Raw genomic sequence first — 20,921 nt, forward strand, 5'->3', positions numbered from 1 at the left:
GATTAAAAAAAAAAAAAAAAAAAAAAAAAAAAACCAGCTCGTTTACAAGGCGCCGAAACCGGAAGTGACATCGCTCCAGTCCAGGGCATAGAGACGAGTGGAGGCCATCTTTCCTTCACTTATGTCTATGCCCAGCACCAGGATCATTCAGTTAGGGGTGTACCGGGAACTCGGTGGGCGAAAACACCCCTATCGGCTGATATGGGGGGGAAAGCACCGAAACAGGTGCCGAAAACCCTGCCCCCTTGCCACCCCTCAGTAGTTCTCAGCCTTACCTGAGAGACCATCGAACGATCCTGGCGCTGGGCATAGAGATTGGTAAAGGAAAGACAGCCTCCAGTAAAGTGCCCCTGTACTGACACGTAGTGGTGAATGCATACGCAGGCCATGGCCACATGTAAACGGTGTTCAAACTACATGCGAGACTTAAGAAGAGCAGTAAATTCTAGCACTAGTACAGTAGTTTGACATTTCCAGGTAGGGGGCACATGCACCCTACCAGTGCCGCCATTTGTGGACTCGGCTGTCAATCACCACATCCTGGCCGGTGATTTCTCTCATCAGCACCCGGTGATAGCCAAGTATCTCGGATGGGGGAAAGACCGGTGTATAAAAACAGATCTCTCCTGCACACTGCTCTGCAGAGGTGGACCCTACAGAGGTTGCACAGGTAGTCCAACTCCTCCAGGATGACACATCAATACTTGCCATTGCCAGGTTTGCTCCCAACACAGTCAAGAGCATAAAGGATATTCCAAGAGACAGGCAGTTACTCTAGGAGAGCTGGACAGGGCAGTAGGTGGTCCTTAACCCTTCAAAAGGAACAGTATCTGCTCTTTTGTGCAGGGAGGAACAAGATGAGCACTGCCAGAGCCCTACGAAATGACCTCCAGCAGGCCAATGGTGTGAATGTCTCTGACCAAATAAGAAACAGACTTCATGAGGGTGGCCTTAATGCCCGACATCCTTTAGTGGGATCTGTGCTCACTGCCTAGCAACAGAGCTCAATTGTCATTTGCCATTGAACACCAGACTTGGAAGGTCCGCCACTGGCACCCCGTGCTTATCACAGATGGAGGTTCACCCTGAACATATGTGACGGATATGAAAGGGTATGGAGAATGTTATACTGCCTGTACAATCGTTCAGCATGACCGCTTTTGGTGGTGGGTCAGTGATGGTCTGGGGAGGCATATCCATGGAGGGACACAGACCTCTATGGGCTAGACAACGGTACCCTGACTGCCATTAGGTATAGTGGATGAAATCCCTGGACCCATTGTCAGACCCTACACTGGTGCAGTGTGTCCTGGGTTCCTCCTGGTACACGACAATGCCCAGCCTCATGTGACAAGAATAAGCAGGCAGTTCCTGGAGGATGAAGGAATTTATACCATTGAATGGTCCCCACACACACCTGACCTAAATCCAATAAAACACCTCTGGGATATAATGTTTCGGTCCATCTGACGCAGCCAGGTTGCACCTCAGACTGTCCAAGCACTCAGTGATGCCCTGGTCCAGATCTGGGAGGAAATACCCCAGGATACCATCCCATTAGGAGCATGCCCCATTGTCCGGCATGCATACAAGCACGTGGGGGCCATACAAACTACTGAGTACCATTTTGAGTTGCTGCAATGAAATTTCAGCAAAATGGACTAGCCTGCTGCATAATTTTTTTGCTTTGATTTTCGGGGTGTCTGAATTCAGTCCTTGTAGGTTGAGAATTCTCATTTCCATCAAACAATGAAGCATCCTTCTGTTCCCAACACATTACCCAGTTCAAATCAGTATAAATATCCAGCATATTTTTCCCCATTGAGATCTGATGTCTTTACTAAGTGTTCCTCTAATGCAGCGGTTCTCAACCTGGGGGTCGCGACCCCTTTGGGGGTCGAACGACCATTTCCCAGGGGTCACCTAAGACCATCGGAAAACACATATTTCCGATGGTCTTAGGAACCGAGACACCGCTGCAGTCTCCGGCGATGTGTGGGCGGGATGATACGCTGCTGTCACCTGGCCACACCTCCGGGATCGCTCAGCAGCTCCGCCTCCTCGCCGCTGATTGGCCACCGGAACTGTAGCTCAGGAGAGGCACACAGGCGGCCAATCACCGGCGAGGAGGTGGAGCTTGGAGAGGAGGAGCCGAGCGGCAGCGCGCGTACATCAAAGAAGACCGAGGGAGCTGCCGGAGCGAGTGAAGAGGAGAGCGGCCAGAGAAGGAAGACAGCTGACAGGTAAGTGAGAGAGCGAGCCCAGGCTGGAGCAGGGGTCAGCAAAGTAAGTATCATTGGTGTCAGTGGGAGAAATAGTGCCCCATCATTTGTGTCACTGACACCAACGATGGGGCACTATTCCTCCCCCCACCGACACCAACGATGGGGCACCATTCCTCCCCCCACCGACACCAACGATGGGGCACCATTCCTCCCCCCACCGACACCAACGATGGGGCACCATTCCTCCCCCCACCGACACCAACGATGGGGCACCATTCCTCCCCCCACCGACACCAACGATGGGGCACCATTCCTCCCCCCACCGACACCAACGATGGGGCACCATTCCTCCCCCCACCGACACCAACGATGGGGCACCATTCCTCCCCCACCGACACCAACGATGGGGCACCATTCCTCCCCCCACCGACACCAACGATGGGGCACCATTCCTCCCCCCACCGACACCAACGATGGGGCACCATTCCTCCCCCCACCGACACCAACGATGGGGCACCATTCCTCCCCCCACCGACACCAACGATGGGGCACCATTCCTCCCCCCACCGACACCAACGATGGGGCACCATTCCTCCCCCACCGACACCAACGATGGGGCACCATTCCTCCCCCCACCGACACCAACGATGGGGCACCATTCCTCCCCCCACCGACACCAACGATGGGGCACCATTCCTCCCCCCACCGACACCAACGATGGGGCACCATTCCTCCCCCCACCGACACCAACGATGGGGCACCATTCCTCCCCCCACCGACACCAACGATGGGGCACCATTCCTCCCCCCACCGACACCAACGATGGGGCACCATTCCTCCCCCCACCGACACCAACGATGGGGCACCATTCCTCCCCCCACCGACACCAACGATGGGGCACCATTCCTCCCCCCACCGACACCAACGATGGGGCACCATTCCTCCCCCCACCGACACCAACGATGGGGCACCATTCCTCCCCCCACCGACACCAACGATGGGGCACTATTCCTCCCCCCACCGACACCAACGATGGGGCACTATTCCTCCCCCCACCGACACCAACGATGGGGCACTATTCCTCCCCCCACCGACACCAACGATGGGGCACTATTCCTCCCCCCACCGACACCAACGATGGGGCACTATTCCTCCCCCCACCGACACCAACGATGGGGCACTATTCCTCCCCCCACCGACACCAACGATGGGGCACTATTCCTCCCCCCACCGACACCAACGATGGGGCACTATTCCTCCCCCCACCGACACCAACGATGGGGCACTATTCCTCCCCCCACCGACACCAACGATGGGGCACTATTCCTCCCCCCACCGACACCAACGATGGGGCACTATTCCTCCCCCCACCGACACCAACGATGGGGCACTATTCCTCCCCCCACCGACACCAACGATGGGGCACTATTCCTCCCCCCACCGACACCAACGATGGGGCACTATTCCTCCCCCCACCGACACCAACGATGGGGCACTATTCCTCCCCCCACCGACACCAACGATGGGGCACTATTCCTCCCCCCACCGACACCAACGATGGGGCACTATTCCTCCCCCCACCGACACCAACGATGGGGCACTATTCCTCCCCCACCGACACCAACGATGGGGCACTATTCCTCCCCCCACCGACACCAACGATGGGGCACTATTCCTCCCCCCACCGACACCAACGATGGGGCACTATTCCTCCCCCCACCGACACCAACGATGGGGCACTATTCCTCCCCCCACCGACACCAGCGATGGGGCACTACTCCCCCCACCGACACCAGCGATGGGGCACTACTCCCCCCACCGACACCAGCGATGGGGCACTACTCCCCCCACCGACACCAGTGATGGGGCACTACTCCCCCCACCGACACCAGTGATGGGGCACTACTCCCCCCCACCGACACCAGTGATGGGGCACTACTCCCCCCCACCGACACCAGTGATGGGGCACTACTCCCCCCCACCGACACCAGTGATGGGGCACTACTCCCCCCCACCGACACCAGTGATGGGGCACTACTCCCCCCCACCGACACCAGTGATGGGGCACTACTCCCCCCCACCGACACCAGTGATGGGGCACTACTCCCCCCACTGACACCAGTGATGGGGCACTACTCCCCCCCACTGACACCAGTGATGGGGCACTACTCCCCCCCACTGACACCAGTGATGGGGCACTACTCCCCCCCACTGACACCAGTGATGGGGCACTACTCCCCCCCACTGACACCAGTGATGGGGCACTACTCCTCCCACTGACACCAACGATGGGGCACTACTCCTCCCACTGACACCAACGATGGGGCACTACTCCTCCCACTGATACCAACGATGGGGCACTATTCCTCCCACTGACACCAGTGATGGGGCACTATTCCTCCCACTGACACCAGTGATGGGGCACTATTCCTCCCACTGATACCAACGATGGGGCACTATGCATCCCACTGACATCAGTAATGGGGCACTATTCCTCCCACTGATACCAACGATGGGGCACTATTCCTCCCACTGATACCAACGATGGGGCACTATTCATCCCACTGATACCAACGATGGGGCACTATTCCTCCCACTGACATCAGTGATGGGGCACTACTCCTTCCACTGACACCAATGACATGGCACTACTCCTCCCACTGCAAAATTACAGTTATGAAGTAGCAATGAAAATAATTTTATGGTTGGGGGTCACCACAACATGAGGAACTGTATTAAGGGGTCGCGGCATTAGAAAGGTTGAGAACCACTGCTCTAATGGAATGTACCAATTGAGTGAAACTTTGGGACCAAGACAATAAAATAAAAAAATAAAATATTTTTTTTCAAGTTTCCTGTGTTCCCGTTAACTTGACTTCCAGTACTTGTTTTTTCCAGGACACAGCCAGTGAAGAGCCTGCAGACCCAGTACAGGAGATGACCAAGAGCCTGCAGACCCAGTACAGGAGATGACCAAGAGCCTGCAGACCCAGTACAGGAGATGACCAAGAGCCTGCAGACCCAGTACAGGAGATGACCAAGAGCCTGCAGACCCAGTACAGGAGATGACCAAGAGCCTGCAGACCCAGTACAGGAGATGACCAAGAGCCTGCAGACCCAGTACAGGAGATGACCAAGAGCCTGCAGACCCAGTACAGGAGATGACCAAGAGCCTGCAGACCCAGTACAGGAGATGACCAAGAGCCTGCAGACCCAGTACAGGAGATGACCAAGAGCCTGCAGACCCAGTACAGGAGATGACCAAGAGCCTGCAGACCCAGTACAGGAGATGACCAAGAGCCTGCAGACCCAGTACAGGAGATGACCAAGAGCCTGCAGACCCAGTACAGGAGATGACCAAGAGCCTGCAGACCCAGTACAGGAGATGACCAAGAGCCTGCAGACCCAGTACAGGAGATGACCAGACTGCGGACCTTTTGGGAGGGAGGGAAAGCAGGTACCTGCTCCCACTTCTGCGGAGTTGTCCTCACTTTAGTGTGGGCACCCGGCTGACAGTCGTGTGCCCACTGCGCATGCACGAGAAGTGCTGTGCTTTGTGAATGGCCCGGCGTCTTCTGGGACCTGTCATGTCACCATTTGTAGCTCTAGTCAAATAGCATTTAAAGTGAGGTCAGCAATAACAGCCCCTTATTTCCACCATAACAGTTTCCACTTTACTGCTGTATCTGAAACTCTTGGATGACTTTTGGGAAACAATTACTCATTTCAGTATATTTTAGAAAAAAAAATATCAGTATGTTCAATACTGAGATAAAATATCTTGTTATAATGGCATATGAAAGTCAGTGGGATATATTTGGCAGCAAGAAAACTTGTCCCTGGAGTAGGGGCTGGAGTGCCAGTGGGGGATCCCACAACAGGAGGATCAGGACTGTTCTGTGCAAAACCATTCCACGGAGCAGGTAAGCATGACGACATGTTCGCTTTTTTTTTTTTATAAATAAAATGAGCCTTAAAAAATAAAAATCACAATAAGTTTCTCCTATACACAGGGATACATTTTCAGATAACCATTCCATTAATCACTGATGCATCTAGGTGACACTTACCTCAACAGGATCAGGCACTTCAAGTCTAGTTTCAGGGGAGCTCTGACAACAATAACGGTTTGATCCTTAAGGCCACTAATTTTCCTTATATCTTGATAGGTTACATAGGCCAACGTAAAAATAGGTTAAGGAAAACAGTAAATGCTCAAAATCACAAACCACACTTGTTTCCACATAGTACTTCATTTCTAGCTTGCTCCTTTTAAACTATTCACTGCAAGTAGACACTTGTGTCACAGAATACACAGAGCCTGCCTTTTGAACTACAGAGGGGCTTAAGAGGAATTTCAGGAGGTGGAGTCCATACAGGACATTTTCTTACAGGCAGCAAGGTACCATGGGATATGTAGTCCATAAGTGAAAGTAAACTAAAGAAGCAGCAAAAAATGCAGAGAATCCAGGAAGTAGTGGAAACAGATGGCCAGCAGACAGGCAGCACTTAACACAAAAGAAGATTTTGCATATCTTGTATTGGATTGTCATTAACTTGTAACTGGTTTGTATTACTCTTACAATGCTGATGTTATAAAATGAAAGTGTACTTTATGGCCATGGATTTCCTTCATGCAAATGTGTAAAAAAAAAAAAAATTAAATAAACTGCACTAAATATGGATTACATCAAATCTGAACCACAGTTAAATATACATCTGCAATACATACATTAGAAAAAAAGTTTATCTGCAAAAAGGAATTCCAGTTCTGTCTGTCCAACCTTGTGGCCAGCAGTCTCAGCTTTGAGATCCCACCTTCTGTTAGTGCAGTAAACCAGTGCTCTAGTGCCAATCCCAGGGCCAATCCTCAGTAACCACCTGTTTTTTTTTTTTTTCCAGATACTTGTAAAGTGCCATCAATTTACACAGCACTTTATATATGCATTGTACATTCACATCAGTCCTTGCCCTCAAGGGGCTTACAATTTAAGATCCAACTCCCTTTCATATATACACATACTATGGCCAGTTAAGACAGGAGCCAATTAAACGGTTTGGAGTATGGGAGGAAACTCAGTAACCAGAGGAAACCTACACAGGAACAGGGAGAACATACAAACTGTGCAAGTAGTGCCATTGTTGGGCTTGGAACAGATGACCCTAGTGCTGCCAGGAGGAAGTGCTAACCATTTAGCCACTGTGTTGCCCACTTATGAATGCCTGCACTCTGGATCAGTGGTCTCCAAATTGCAGCCCAGGGGCCAAGATGTGAGTTTTACTTTCCTTTATCCAGCCCTTGGGGCACTATTCATCCCACTGAAACGAGACACTATTCCGCCCACCGACAATAGGACATAATTCTTGCCACTGACATCAGCAATGGGGCACTATACCTCCTCAAGATACTAAATATGAGGCACGGTTTACTCCCACTGATGCCAGAAGGATTTATTCCTACTGGCCACAGTCCGGCACCTTTAAAGTCTGGACTGTAAACTGGCCCTTTGTTTAGAAATGTGAGACCCCTGCTCCGGTTGAAGGAGCCCAAAGACACCTTTGGACAGCGACATTATTCTCTGAGAGGGGAGTGTTGGATGTGCTAGCAGATAACGTAAAATACACTAACAAATTAAATACAAACATTTTACAGTTACAAGTTTTTTCTCCTTCTGGGATACAGGGATTTTGAATTTCTATCGGCCAACGTCCAGGACATGCAGATCCGGGTGCCAGGCAGGTCGTTTTTATTTTTTTTTTTAATCTTCAGCCCTGCTGGGGGCAAGCAGCAGTGCTCACCTGTCAGGTGGTAGTATTCAGGCAGCAGTGCTACTGCCTGAATGCGTCACAGTACCCACCCAGTGTTTCCTGGGCTCTGCTTGCCCATCTGCGGGCCCAGGACCAGCTCACCACCGTTGACTAGAGGAGAGGGAGGGGAATGGACATGTCCGCTCCGCTCCCATTTTTGTCCGGATCCGGAAGTGACTTGATGTCACTTCCGGTCCCCGCTGAGAGATTCCCGGACATTGAGACCGGGAAAGAAACGTAATGCAGTGTGATGTGCACTGCATTACATTAAGGAGAGCAGAGGGGAGACATCCAGGGTCTTTTAGACCTTGGAGATCTCCGAGAACCTGTCAAAAAAAAAAAAAAAAAAAAAAAAAAAAAAAAAAAAAAAAAAAAAAAAAAATCACACATGGGGACATTGTTCCCTATGTGATTTTTTTTTTTTTTTTTAATTACAATAAAATGAAAGTCACACCAAAGCACATCTCTACCCCCCCCCCCCAATATACGCTTGTGCCAACATAAAAGCACATGGTAGGGCACCTACGCATGAAAAGGTCGATTGCAATACACGTTACATATCGCCACGCACGCCAGAATGAGAGCAATAATTCTACCATCAGACCTCCACTGTAACACTATACTGATTACCTAGAAAGGGCTTTTAAAGCATCACCTATAGAAAAATATAGGGTGCTGAAGTTCGTCGCCATTTCATGAGCACACGTAAATTTAAGATTTGACATGTTGGATAACTATTTACTAGGTACAACCTCGTCTTTTATATTTTCCCAATAAATAGGGCAATTTGTTGCTTTTTTTGTGGCCTAAAATGAACTTATTTTTATCTGAAATTTTGCGTTAATATCACGAGACATAAAAAATTGGAACTACCACTTTTATTCTCTAGGGTCTCTGATTTCAGAAAATATGCTTGGGGGGTTTTGTGGAATCTTCACCTCCAAATTAAAATACGGTTTTGGTTAAATTTTATATAATTTTTTTTTTAATCTGGACAAGTAGATTGTCATGAGGGACAAGTAGACTGGGACACAGATTTAGTCCCTTGGACAAGTAGTTTTTGAAAAAATTTAAAACACACCTGGGATAATGGTTTTACATAAAAGCTGACCATTGAAAGCTCCCGAGTGCTAAATGATTTGTCTCACCCCTCTGCTACATCTGCGGGACAACTTGTTCTGCTGAAAAACAGACTTACTGGTAGAATCAGAATAACCCAATCAAAAGAGAAAGCCCAAGGCCCCATGCACACAAAGCGTTCGTTAACCTCACCTAAAAATATCTTTCCTCATGTCAGCCATGATTTTGCCAACACTGGACACATGGAAAACACATTTAGAGGAGTCAAGCACTTGGGCATTAACTCACTGCATTGGCAAGAACTCTGGCCACTGAAACGAATAAACGCTCAAGTGGCTGACGCACCTAGCATTAAGCATTTCTACTGCCAAAAAAAATTATTCAGTCATGATGTAAGGTTTGCTTTTGGGTTTAATACAGCTTTATTGCCAATATTGACAGACATGGTTTATCCCAAAGAACAGATGCAAGACTAGTCAACTCTGGGCAACATTTCAACAGGTAAAGTCACACTACATAAGATTTACATGTTACTTCAGCGCTAGTTTAGAACATTTGCAATTACCGCACAAGTCGGGGTGGGGGGAAAAAAACAAAAAAACAAACAAAAAAACCACACAACACACCCCAGGAAAAAAAAACCACACACACAAAAGGATATCTTTGGTTCTCTGAATCCTCAGTTAGAAGTTTCAAGTCTAGGGTACAGCTCTTTATTAACTCATCTAGTTTAGCCTCTTCCTGACTCAGTTCCGACAGTTCCTTGGATAGTCCTTGACACCGTGCCATGTTGCATCCATCGTCAGGCAGAGTGCAGCCCTAAAAAGTACAATTCCATAAGAACAGTTACATTTTTACCTCTACCAAACCAATACCCAGCATCTTCATTCTTTAACGCCATCTGCTTGACTACTGGCACAGACTATAAGAAGTCAAAAAAAAAAAAAAAAAAAAAAAAAAAAGGTTTGGGAGAAAGCTAAGCCTCACTTTCTTAGCATGATGTACCCCAAGCATCTCAAGAATTTTACAGGTAAACCAAAAATCCTAATTTCTTAGAAGTACATAAGACAGAGGAGTTAATATGCACTGCTACATGAAGATCCTAAAGGAAAAATCAGCCTGAGGGGAGACAACACAAGCAGCCCAAATTCCCAATGGAAGAGAGGAAACTGCTTATAAAGCCGCATGCATGACCATTTGTCCAAAACCAGCATCTGCAGATGCAAAAATCACCAACCTCGTAAAACTTCATAAACATGTGAAGGGAAGACCAAGTAGCAGCCTCACAAACTTGAGCAAAGCTTAATGGTCTAGGAAGCACTGACACTCCTAGTGGAATGAGCCTTTCCCCAAGAAAGGAGAGCAGCTTCTTCCCATAGCCCTGAGAAAAGACACAAACCCCAAGACAAACAAAGCTTCCTGATCCTTACAAGGTCCTTTAGGGACCTAAGGATCAGGTAGGACCTTTTTGTCGAAACAAAGCTGTAGACCTCAGATAAATGAACAACCCACACATCCAAAGTGTGAAGTACCACCTCTTTTGGACATTTACAAGTGTGGGGGGGGGGGGGGGGGGGGGGGGGGGGGGGGGGGGAAATGGCAACACAATGTCCCAATCCAGGTGAAATGAAGGCATTAGTCAAAAATGTAGAGAGCCAGCAAAAGCACCTTGCAGAAAAGCATAGCCAACTCCTATACCCTGCAAGATAATGGCCATCAAAAAGGCAATCCTGTGAGTAAAAAAAAATGGCACGGTTATCTAACAGGTAGAACCACGCAAAACAGACAACCAAGTTAAGGTACCATGGAGATTGAGGGGGGAGTCACACAGGAACAACAATCTAAGCGATACCTAAACAAAAGCTTTGACCACAGAATGAGATGTAATAGGTCTCTGAAGAGGGAAAAAAACAAAAACCATAGACAAGTCTGAGATTTGTCCCTTAAAAATGGTACTCAAAGCCAAGGACATCTTCAGACCAGACAAGAAAAAAAAGATTGAATTTGCCACACAAACTACAGCTGAAAGTGCAAATGAAATAAGCCTTCCAAGTACAATGGTACACTTTCTGTAAGGTACTTTCTAGCTCTAAGGGTAGGAATCAACGTGTAAACTCCCAGTCTCTCAGGACCTGGGCTTCAATAGCCCAACTGTTAAAGTGACCATAAAGGAAGAATATCTGACCAATACAATGCATAGCATAAAAGGAGAAATTCCAGCTTGTACACGCAAGACACCAGGTGGTCACAAAGGCCCTTAAGCAATGAAGAAAGGACTTTCCTTGAGGACTGGAGGGTTTGGGTTTCCAGTTGTGATATTGGGTTGCTTCACAGAAAGAACTCCTCAGAATCTGAAGGCATTACTGGATTCAGATCTTTAACTTTTTGCTTCCATGAGGCAACAGCTCTCTTCCTCTTCTGAATGTAGACATCCAAGGTTGTTCCAAATAAGTGTCCATCCTCAAAAGGGCAGTCTCTCAAGGTGCTCTCCTTATAGTTCCCAGGGGGGCTCCACTACAAGGCAAACTTTGCAGGGGAACCTCCCTACCTGATGCAGCAATCTCAGAGCCCACAATGTTACCCCAACACCTCACAAGAGACCATGGCTTGCTATGGGATTATAGGCCTGTAACCATGCGGGAAGCGGCCACACAGCTAAGAGGAGTGTTGGCCTATGCCAAAACACTAAAGTGGCAACCCCCCCCCAAAAATACACCTGCCCTGACAGAAGTCAGCTCGGTTAGTGGTTGTGAAAGCTGTCGAGCAGGGTGGGCAGAAGTCCCTTTTAAAGTAAGTGGGACACAAAATGGCTGACTGACCAGCCCCTTTTAAACACTGATACAGTCATAAGGGGAAAATACATGTCCTGATGCCATCCTGTTCTCTCAGCCACCACAAAAGGAATTACAGAGGGTGGGAGGGATGGCTCCCAACAGATGCATACCAGTCAACGCTACAGGACCTAGAAGGCCCAAATGTCACCTATCACAGCGGGCACACCCCACAGGGTCTTCAGGTTCTCTACTACCTCTCCAGGACACATTCTGCCCAGATAGGGGTGTTAGGAACAGGCCTGTAAATGTAGGATGAAGGCCCCAAATAGGGGCTTCAAAGACTCTGGCTGTCATGCAATCAGCACAGCTGTTTGTGTGAAGCAGCCCTTAAGCTGTTATAGGAGAATGGAACGCAAACTTGTCTTATTTTCAGACTGCATTACCACGAATACTTACATCCACTGAATATTGTTCTTTGATTTCTTCTTTATGAGATGAATGCCTTCTAATACATTTGTAATGTCATAAATTCTTCTTTTCTGCACTTTAAGGACTTCCGCAGCTCTGTTAAGGTCCACAACTCCATCCGAGGACTGGCTGAGCAGCTGAATGAACTTCTTTGTCAACAGCCCAAGTGAAGTGTCATAACGAGTCTTTTCCAAAGGAGACTTTGGAGCTAGACCAAACATAGAAGAGTAAATATTTTAGGCAGGGCTTGAAAAATTTGCTGTAAATCTAGGAGCCAGCTACGAAAAAAAAAAAAAAAAAAAAAAAAAAAAAAAAAAGTTAGTTTTTCATGTGTGTTGCCAAACTTTACACTGGGAGGGTCTTTAGGGGCATGGGTAAACAAGAAGCCATGCTTCAAGTACAGCTAGGAGGTTGCTATGGGAAGTAAAGGAGGTGATAGAATGTGGGGATCAGGTAAGTGCTGGGGAGTTCCTCTCCCTTCCCAAAGCACCCCCCCCCCCCAGTACATATCCGACTCCCGAGCAAAAGTCCACTACCCTCCCAAGTTATGTTCTGCTCCCACCCCACAGGACAAGTAGAATATGGTTTCTCCTCCCCAGCTCCACCTGTGTACAGGAAAACATCAGAGCTGAGGAGGAAGTGGCTTCAGTCCTATTATGGGCAATGGGTTTCATGGTCACTGGTTGCCTCTGCCCTGCTGCTTGTGCAGGGTGTAATAATACACACAGTCTCTTTTGCAGCAAATAGCTCCCCACTGGCTGCTTGTCACAGTAACTTACTGTGACAGGCAGTAAAATGTTGACTGCAACACAGAGGCTGGATTACCAACACACACACACCCTGCACAAACAGCAGGGCAAAGGCAACCAGTGCCCATGCTAGCGCACCCCTGCCAATTAAGTTACTGGAACCTGTTCTGCCACTCGGCTCTACTCCAAGACTTACATCAAATCCCAGGACAGTTGGAAGCCCAGGCGCTAGGACCCAGTTCCTAGCCACCATGGTGACCTGGCGCCAGGGATTTGTCAAGCCCTGATTTTAGGTGTCAAATGAACACCCTGAGAAAAAAAAGACAAGGTACTATTCACTTCAGCTACAGTGCCGTGAAAAAGTATTCATACCACTTGAAATTATCCACATTAGGTCATGTTCTAACCAAAAACAGAAATGTATTTTTTATGCGATAAATCAACACAAAGCAGCACATAATTGCGAAGTGGAAGGAAAATGATTTTACAAATAAATATCTGAAAAGTGTGGCATGCATTTGTATTCAGACCACTTTACTCTGATACCCCTAACTAAAATCTAGTGGAATCAACTGCCTTCAGAAGTCAAATAATGTGTAAATAGAGTCCACATCTGTGTAATTGAAACTCAGTATAACCACAGATGTTCTATGAAGCTCTCAAGTTTGTTAGAGAACATTAGTGAACAAACAGTATCATGAAGGCCAAGGAACACCAAACAGGTCAGGGTTAAAGTTGTGGAGAAATTTAAAGCAAGGTAAAGTTATAAAAAAAAAATAAAAAAAAACATCTCAAGCTTTGAATATCTCACAGAGCACTTTTCAATCCATCATCCAAAAATGGAAAGAGTATGGCACAACCTCAAACCTACCAAGACATGGCCGTCCACCTAAACTGAGAGGTCGAGCAAGGAGAGCATTAATCAGACACAGCCAAGAGGCCCATGGTAACTCTGGAGGAGCTGCACAGATCCACAGCTCAAGTGGGAGAATCTGTCCACATGACTATGTCATTCACTCCACAAATCTGACCTTTATTGAAGAATGGTAAGAAGAAAGCCATAAGAAGTCCCGTTTGCAGTTTGCGAGAAGCCACGTGTGAGGGACACAGCAAACATATGGAAGTAGGTGCTCTAGTCAGATGAGACAAAAATTTAACTTTTTGGCCTAAAAGCAAAAAACACTGTGTGGCAGAAAACTAACACTGCACATCACCCTGAACACACCATCCCCACCATGAAACATGGTGGTGGCAGCATCACATTGGATGCTTTTCTTCAGCAGGGACAGGAAAGCTGGTCAGAGTTGATGGATGGAGCCAAATACAGGGCAATCTTAGAAGAAAACCTGTTAGAGTCTGCAAAAGACTTGAGACTGGGGTGGAGGGTCACCTTCCAGCAGGACAACGACCCTAAACATACAGCCAGAGCTACAATGGAATGGTTTAGATCAAACCATATTCATGTGTAAAAATGGCCCAAAGTCCAGACCCAAATCCAATTGAGAATCTGTGACAAGACTTGAAAATTGCTGTTCACAGACGCTCTCCATCCAATCTGACAGAGCTTGAGCTATTTTGCAAGAAGAATGTGCAAAGCTAGTAGAGACATCCCCAAAAAGATTTGCAGCTGTAATTGCAACGTGGTTCTACAAAGTATTGACTTGGGGTTGAATACAAATGCACGCCACACTTTTCAGATATTTGTAAAAAAATTTTGAAAACCATTTATCATTTTCCTTCCACTTCACAATTATGTGCCACTTTGTGTTGGTCTATCACATAAAATCCCAATAAAATACAATTACATTTTTGGTTGTAACATGACAAAATTAGAAAAATTTCAAGGGGTATGAATACTTTCAAAACACTGTACGTGACTGGGCATTCACTGATTATCAGAGTAATACAGAAACGTAAAATCAATGCTTAGGCTTAAAGTACTATATAGACCACCAATATACCTACAATGAGCTGAAGATTTAAGAACAGCTTACTTTTTGGGCTATCTGGACAAAGCACAGCTGCCCTTCCCTTGCCTTTTGGTGTTTTTAGCCCTTCAGAAAGATACTGTTGACTTCCATCTCCAAGTTCCAGCCGCCGCTTGGCCTGCAAAAACCAGATAAAGAATAGATTCAGAACAGTGATAAGTACATTTCAAACTGTAGATCAACATACTGCTTAATGATCTAAAGAGCATCCCTTGCTGTTTAATTATGTCCCTTGAGGGAGTTAGCAAAGGAAGTTAGGGATGCAGTGTTTTCCCGCTAGCAAAGTGACCAACACCTTGTCTCATGCAGAACTTTAAAGTGAAGTTCCACTCAAAAGTGGAAGCTCCACTTGTTTGCCTTCCCCCCTCCACTTCCATATTGGGCACCTTTGGGGGGGGGGGGGGGGGGAGATGGGAGCAGGTACCTGGTTTTGACAGGTACCTGCTCCCACTTCCGGCTCAGTTCAGCCCCTTCATTTCTCCTGCAGTCTCCTGGGAACCTTCACAGGTCCCAGAAGACTGCCAGACCAATCAAAGCGCAGAGCAGCATAGGCCCTACGATTCAGTGTAGTTCAAGGGAATGGATTTTAGAAACTAACAAAAGACATTCAACAATTACATGGTCCTACACTAGCAAAGTTATAACCCCAAGTTCTTATGATGTTCTAATAAAAGATGCATTAAGTTAGCCATTAGAGAATGGCCGCAAAAATGTTTGTCCTACTAGGATAATCACAAAAGGCATAGTGCTACGCAAATACAGACCGATAGTTTAGACCAGGGCTCAACAAATCCCAGGCACCATGGTGACTAGAAATTGCATACTGGTGCCTGATGTTTGTCAGCCATCTGCTGGCAGGCACTGGGATGCCGCTCTTAAGGAAATCCCCACAGCTTAATCTCCTAGCTCCTCCTCCAGCCAATCACAGCTCATGGATAACACAGGGCAGCAGGCGCAGCCTTCTCCTCCCCTCTGTCCTATCCCTGTCTGGCACTTTGTGTGAAGTGCTCCAGCCTTGTCCTCTCTGGCCAGTGCCGTGTGTGAAGCACTGCAGTGCCACCCTCTCCCTGGCACTGCCCTCTGTCTGGCAGAAAGTGCTGGCAGCTTTGGGGATGGGTTTGGCTGATGGCACCCTGTGGTCCTAGACTCCATAGTAGACAGCAGTGAGCGGAAGAATAAGGCACCAGCCAAGGTGATTGGGACTCTGCTGTGGGAGGGGAGACCACTGTCTGAGCACGTCTGACAGGGGGCCTCACTGATCTTATATGGGCCCCCTGTATTATACCTATGGGGGGGGGGGGGTGCCACACGGTTTCTCTTGCTCTGATCACATGCGTCTAGAGGGGGTGGAGATTTGCCACACGGTTTCTCTTGCTCTGATCACATGCGTCTAGAGGGGGTGGAGATTTCCCTGAAATCCTCGAACCAGTCTTGGTGTCTCCTCTCTTTTCATTCACCCTTTCAAATATCTGGTTTTTAACTTTTAGCTGGCTCCTAGATTAAAAGCAAATTTTTCCCAAGTCCTGGTTTAAGCCTCCTTCCAATGTTAGGCTCAATATTCTTGAAGTGTGACAATGCTCAGGATGGAGAATCGTGCAATTATTAAAAGGCCTGCTTACACCTTAGTGTTGCATCATCTGTTTTGTGAAGTGCAAGTTTTGGGAATTGCACATTATTGACCCTACTGGCCTTAAATGGCAGAGGGGGAAAAAAAACAAAACAAAAAAACCCCAAAAACTCTTCTTGTAATCCCACTTAAAAGTTTATTGGGTCAAAAACACACAACTGTTCTTATAAATCAAGACACACACAAAACGTGCAAAAATGCCTTTAGATTGCCTGGTTACATGGATGCCAAGTGTGAACGAGGGATAAAGTGTCATCTTAGAACACCACTATTAAAACAAAATGCCCAGTCAAAGGTATGACTGAGAAAGCACAATTCCTCACGTTTCTTCTGCAGATATCCTTGCTCTGCATTTTACCTTTGACAAGTAGAAACAGTTGGCTGACAGAGCCTGCTACAAAACTTAACCCTTAACACCGATAAGGCCTCTAAGCCTGCCAATTCACTACATGTGCAAGTTACATCACACCACATTTGGACATTGCAGGGGAAAGAATATCTGCTCGTGAAAACAAAAGAAAAATTCCCAGCTCTAACTTGCCAGCCAGCCTGCAAACAATCCAAATTAACCTGTCTAACAGAATGCGTTAAAAACAGGGGTTTAGTTAGCACACATTTTCAAATAAATGCATAAGCTACAGGTCCCTGAGGTCTATCCATTCAATACATGTGCCTCTACTATGGGGGCTCTTAAAATTGGAGAGTTCAGAACTACAGAATACAGGGGTGCCGTGACGAGGCTCTGAAGCTTACGCATGTATTTGCAAATGTGTGCTAACTAAACCCACTTTTAAATGCATACTGTTAGAAAGGTTAATTCAGTTTGTATGCAGGCTGGCTAGTTGGAATTTTTCTTTTTTGTTGTTTGACATGCATCACCCTTCCATATGCTCCTTGCAGCAAAGGCCAGTTATAGACTGGGGCAGTGGCTATTTTTTGTACGAAAGGCTATCTTCTCTCTATGGTTTCTAACAAAGCTGGGTATTGCCCATAGAAAACTAGAAATCTAGTCAATTACAGAAACACATTCTGCTACTTCTCCAGAGTATGGGGATACCACATGCAAGAGACTTTGGCAGCCTAGCTACATACAGGCCACCAAAACCCAATGAGCACCTTCAGGCAAGCAAATCATCTTTAGTGCCCCTGCCCAATAAATTCATATATACTTGCTATTTTACAACATAAAAATAGGTTGTTTTTGAACTTTTTTCACAGAAGGACCCAAGACATCCTTTACTGGCTGATCAGAGACAAAATCTTAGCCATTGTACCTACTAAAAAGAAGAAGATATATAGGTGGTATGGATAGACATTCCATAAATGGCAGATTCCACTAGGTGGCAGAATTTAACATCTGAACAAAACTATCAGAATTGTGTAATCCACAGAAATGTAATCTAACCATGTAGCTTTACTAGTAAAAATAGTGAAGTTTTTGTCTTTAAGGAGCTTCATTTTATTAGAGCTAGTGTGGCAGGCAGAGTTACCTGCTGGCTTCTCACAGCTTGGAGGCACCAGCAGAAATATTTCCCTGCAGTTTCCTGATCTGTTGCTGTCCACAGTGCCGCATTCTCTATACCAGGCGTTTCAAAACTGCGGCCCGCAGGCTGGATGTGGCCCTTTCCTAGCCTTAATCCAGCTCTTGCTGCACTATTCTCCTCACTGACACAGATGAGGCACTATTCCTCCAACTGAACATGGAGGATAGGGTACTATTCCTCCCTTTGACAAACAATGGGGATCTATTCCTCCCACCGATACCAGTGATGGGACACTATTCCTCCCACCGATACCAGTGATGGGACACTATTCCTCCCACCGATACCAGTGATGGGACACTATTCCTCCCACCGATACCAGTGATGGGACACTATTCCTCCTCGACAGTGATGGGGCACCATTCTTCCAAGTGACACCATGATGGGACACTATTCCTCCCACTGACCACCAATCCTATGGCGCTAGCCTCAGTCCAGCCACCCTAAAGTTTGAAAAGTAGTAAAATGGCCCTTTGCTTCAAAAAAAAAAAAAAAAAAAAAAAAAAAAAAAAAAAAAGTTTGCAGACTCCTGCTCTAGACTATAAAAATAGGTAAAAATTCAAAAGGTGCAGAACCCCTTTTAATAGCCACAGCAACTTGACAGAACTGAAAAATGAAGGTCATGGTCCAACTACTGAAATGTAAGACTTCGAGACCCGTCAGCCACAACCCCTAAATACAGTGAAAAGTAAAATGTCCACCATTACCTTTGGGTGCCACAAAACTCTTCTCTATGCCTATAAAATTATGTTCACTCAGTCTCTTAAAGTGGTTGTAAACATCAGACATGAAATAAGAACAAAGCATACTCCTCTATAGTGTGTACTTGTCTCAATCCAGGGCACAAGTCTCTTCCCTCCAATCAGCTCTCAGAGCTCTGCAGTATAACTTCAACTCGGTCCCCTTTTTTTCTAAAAATATCAGACTATATAAAATCTGCACTTTGAATGGATGTAGAGACTGCAGATAAATGGGTACAACCTATATAGGAGGATTAATCTCTAACACCTGAGGCTAGTCACTTCACTGAGTATACATAAGGGTTTACAACCACTTTAAAGCACACTTAACAGGAGAATGTTAGCTAGAAGGGATTGCCCTGAAATAAAACTTCCACTAAAGCAAAACTAGTTCCAGAAAGGACACATCGGTTAGGTGGGCACTGTATGCAGTCTGCGTTTATAGATTCTAAATGGGGGCTTTAGACATGCAACATCTTGCCATCTTGTTATTAGGAAGAGAAGAAAGGACACCGCTCTGACCGTCCATGTAACCCTGCGTATAGAGGATGGTCTCAGCCACATGGACCCAGCCCATCAGGGACTGTGATCAAGCCCCGGTAGACGGGCGAAACGTGTCAAAAGGTGTGGGTGGCGTGATGGCTGAGGCCATCCTCTATACACAAGATTACAAAGGTGGTCAGAGTTGTCCTTTCTTCCCCTCCTAAACGCAAGTTACTGGACTTTGATGTGTACACCGCCGCCCTACACATGCAGGTGAGGCGACTATTGATAACCCAGCTTCAGAGCAGCACCAAGACAATTCATACACTGCCATCTTTTTACAGCCAAAAAACTGGAACAAAAAAAAAAAAAAAAAAAAAAAAAAAAAAAAAAACACGCACAAAAACCTTCAAGTTCCACAAGGTGGCCTTGAAAAACAGATGCAGGTTTTGACTCCTGAACACCATTCCATTGGATTAACAGAATTTACCATACTCAGAAAGGGTCTACAGGTCACTGTATATTCTGTATGGAGATCAACAAACAGCCACCCGCAAGTTTGCGGCCAAAATAATGCAAAACCATCACCCTTCACAAAAAAAAAATAATTTGTAAAGGTGTGCACAGACAACCAAGTAGCCACTTTACAGACTTGGAAACAGACAACCCAATGTCAGAATGCCAAGGAGACACTATTCACCCTGGTATAATGTGCTGTAACGGGGAAAGAAGGAAACTGACCCTTAACCTCCCTGACGGTATTCCCGAGTGTAGCTCGGGGTAACATTTCAGTACCAAAAGCGGTAACCCCGAGCTACACTCGGGCTTACCCTGCGGCACTGCTCCGGCAAGTTGTCTTCACTTACCTTACCCTGCGCTCCCACGATGTGTCCCCTGCAGCGTCCCCGGCCATCTCCTCCGGCCGATGCCGGCATCCGGCTTCTGTGTCCTGTCCCTGTGACGTCGGGACGTACGGGCGCCGCCGCCGGCGGGAAATTTAAAAATTTTAAAAAATGTCATTTTTTTTTTTTTACATTTTACACAGTAAAACATTGCTGTTTCAACCTATTTCACATACATATTGTCCCTAGTGCTTTGTCCTGCGCCCTGCCTGCATTTTGTCTATTCTTTCTGCCTGGAAACTGAGAAATGTCCATGGCGTCCAAAAAGTGTCCCTTTAGGTCAAAAGCGGGTTTAGATCAGCTAGAGAACAGCGATAGTAAATCAGAACCACTTACAGAATTGAGTGATAATGATTCGTGGGGGAAATTCGTCATCAGAAACTGAAAACGATTTTGCGACTGAGCTCAGCAATGTGCGAACTTGGCGCTCTATTTCACATTTCAGTGTTTTTGGTTTGATTATATTATTGAATTAAATTTTTTATTATTTTTATATTATTTTTATGATTATTTATTAAATTATAATTTATGATTTT

General features: G+C 46.6%; 1 protein-coding gene across 1 annotated transcript in view; it reads right to left on the minus strand.

Annotated features, from left to right (window-relative positions):
• Nucleotides 1-20,921, minus strand: part of E2F3 (E2F transcription factor 3) — a 33,493-nt gene that overhangs the window by 4,201 nt on the left and 8,371 nt on the right. Inside the window, 5 exon segments of the mRNA XM_089682261.1 lie at nucleotides 6,296-6,333; nucleotides 6,336-6,409; nucleotides 9,775-9,932; nucleotides 12,343-12,563; nucleotides 15,099-15,210. Coding sequence (XP_089538387.1) covers nucleotides 6,296-6,333; nucleotides 6,336-6,409; nucleotides 9,775-9,932; nucleotides 12,343-12,563; nucleotides 15,099-15,210 — 603 coding nt within the window.

This window comes from Staurois parvus, unplaced genomic scaffold (assembly GCF_062004578.1).
Source record: "Staurois parvus isolate SC_StPar_1 unplaced genomic scaffold, SC_StPar_1.0 ptg000287l, whole genome shotgun sequence".
Lineage (NCBI taxonomy): Eukaryota > Metazoa > Chordata > Amphibia > Anura > Ranidae > Staurois > Staurois parvus.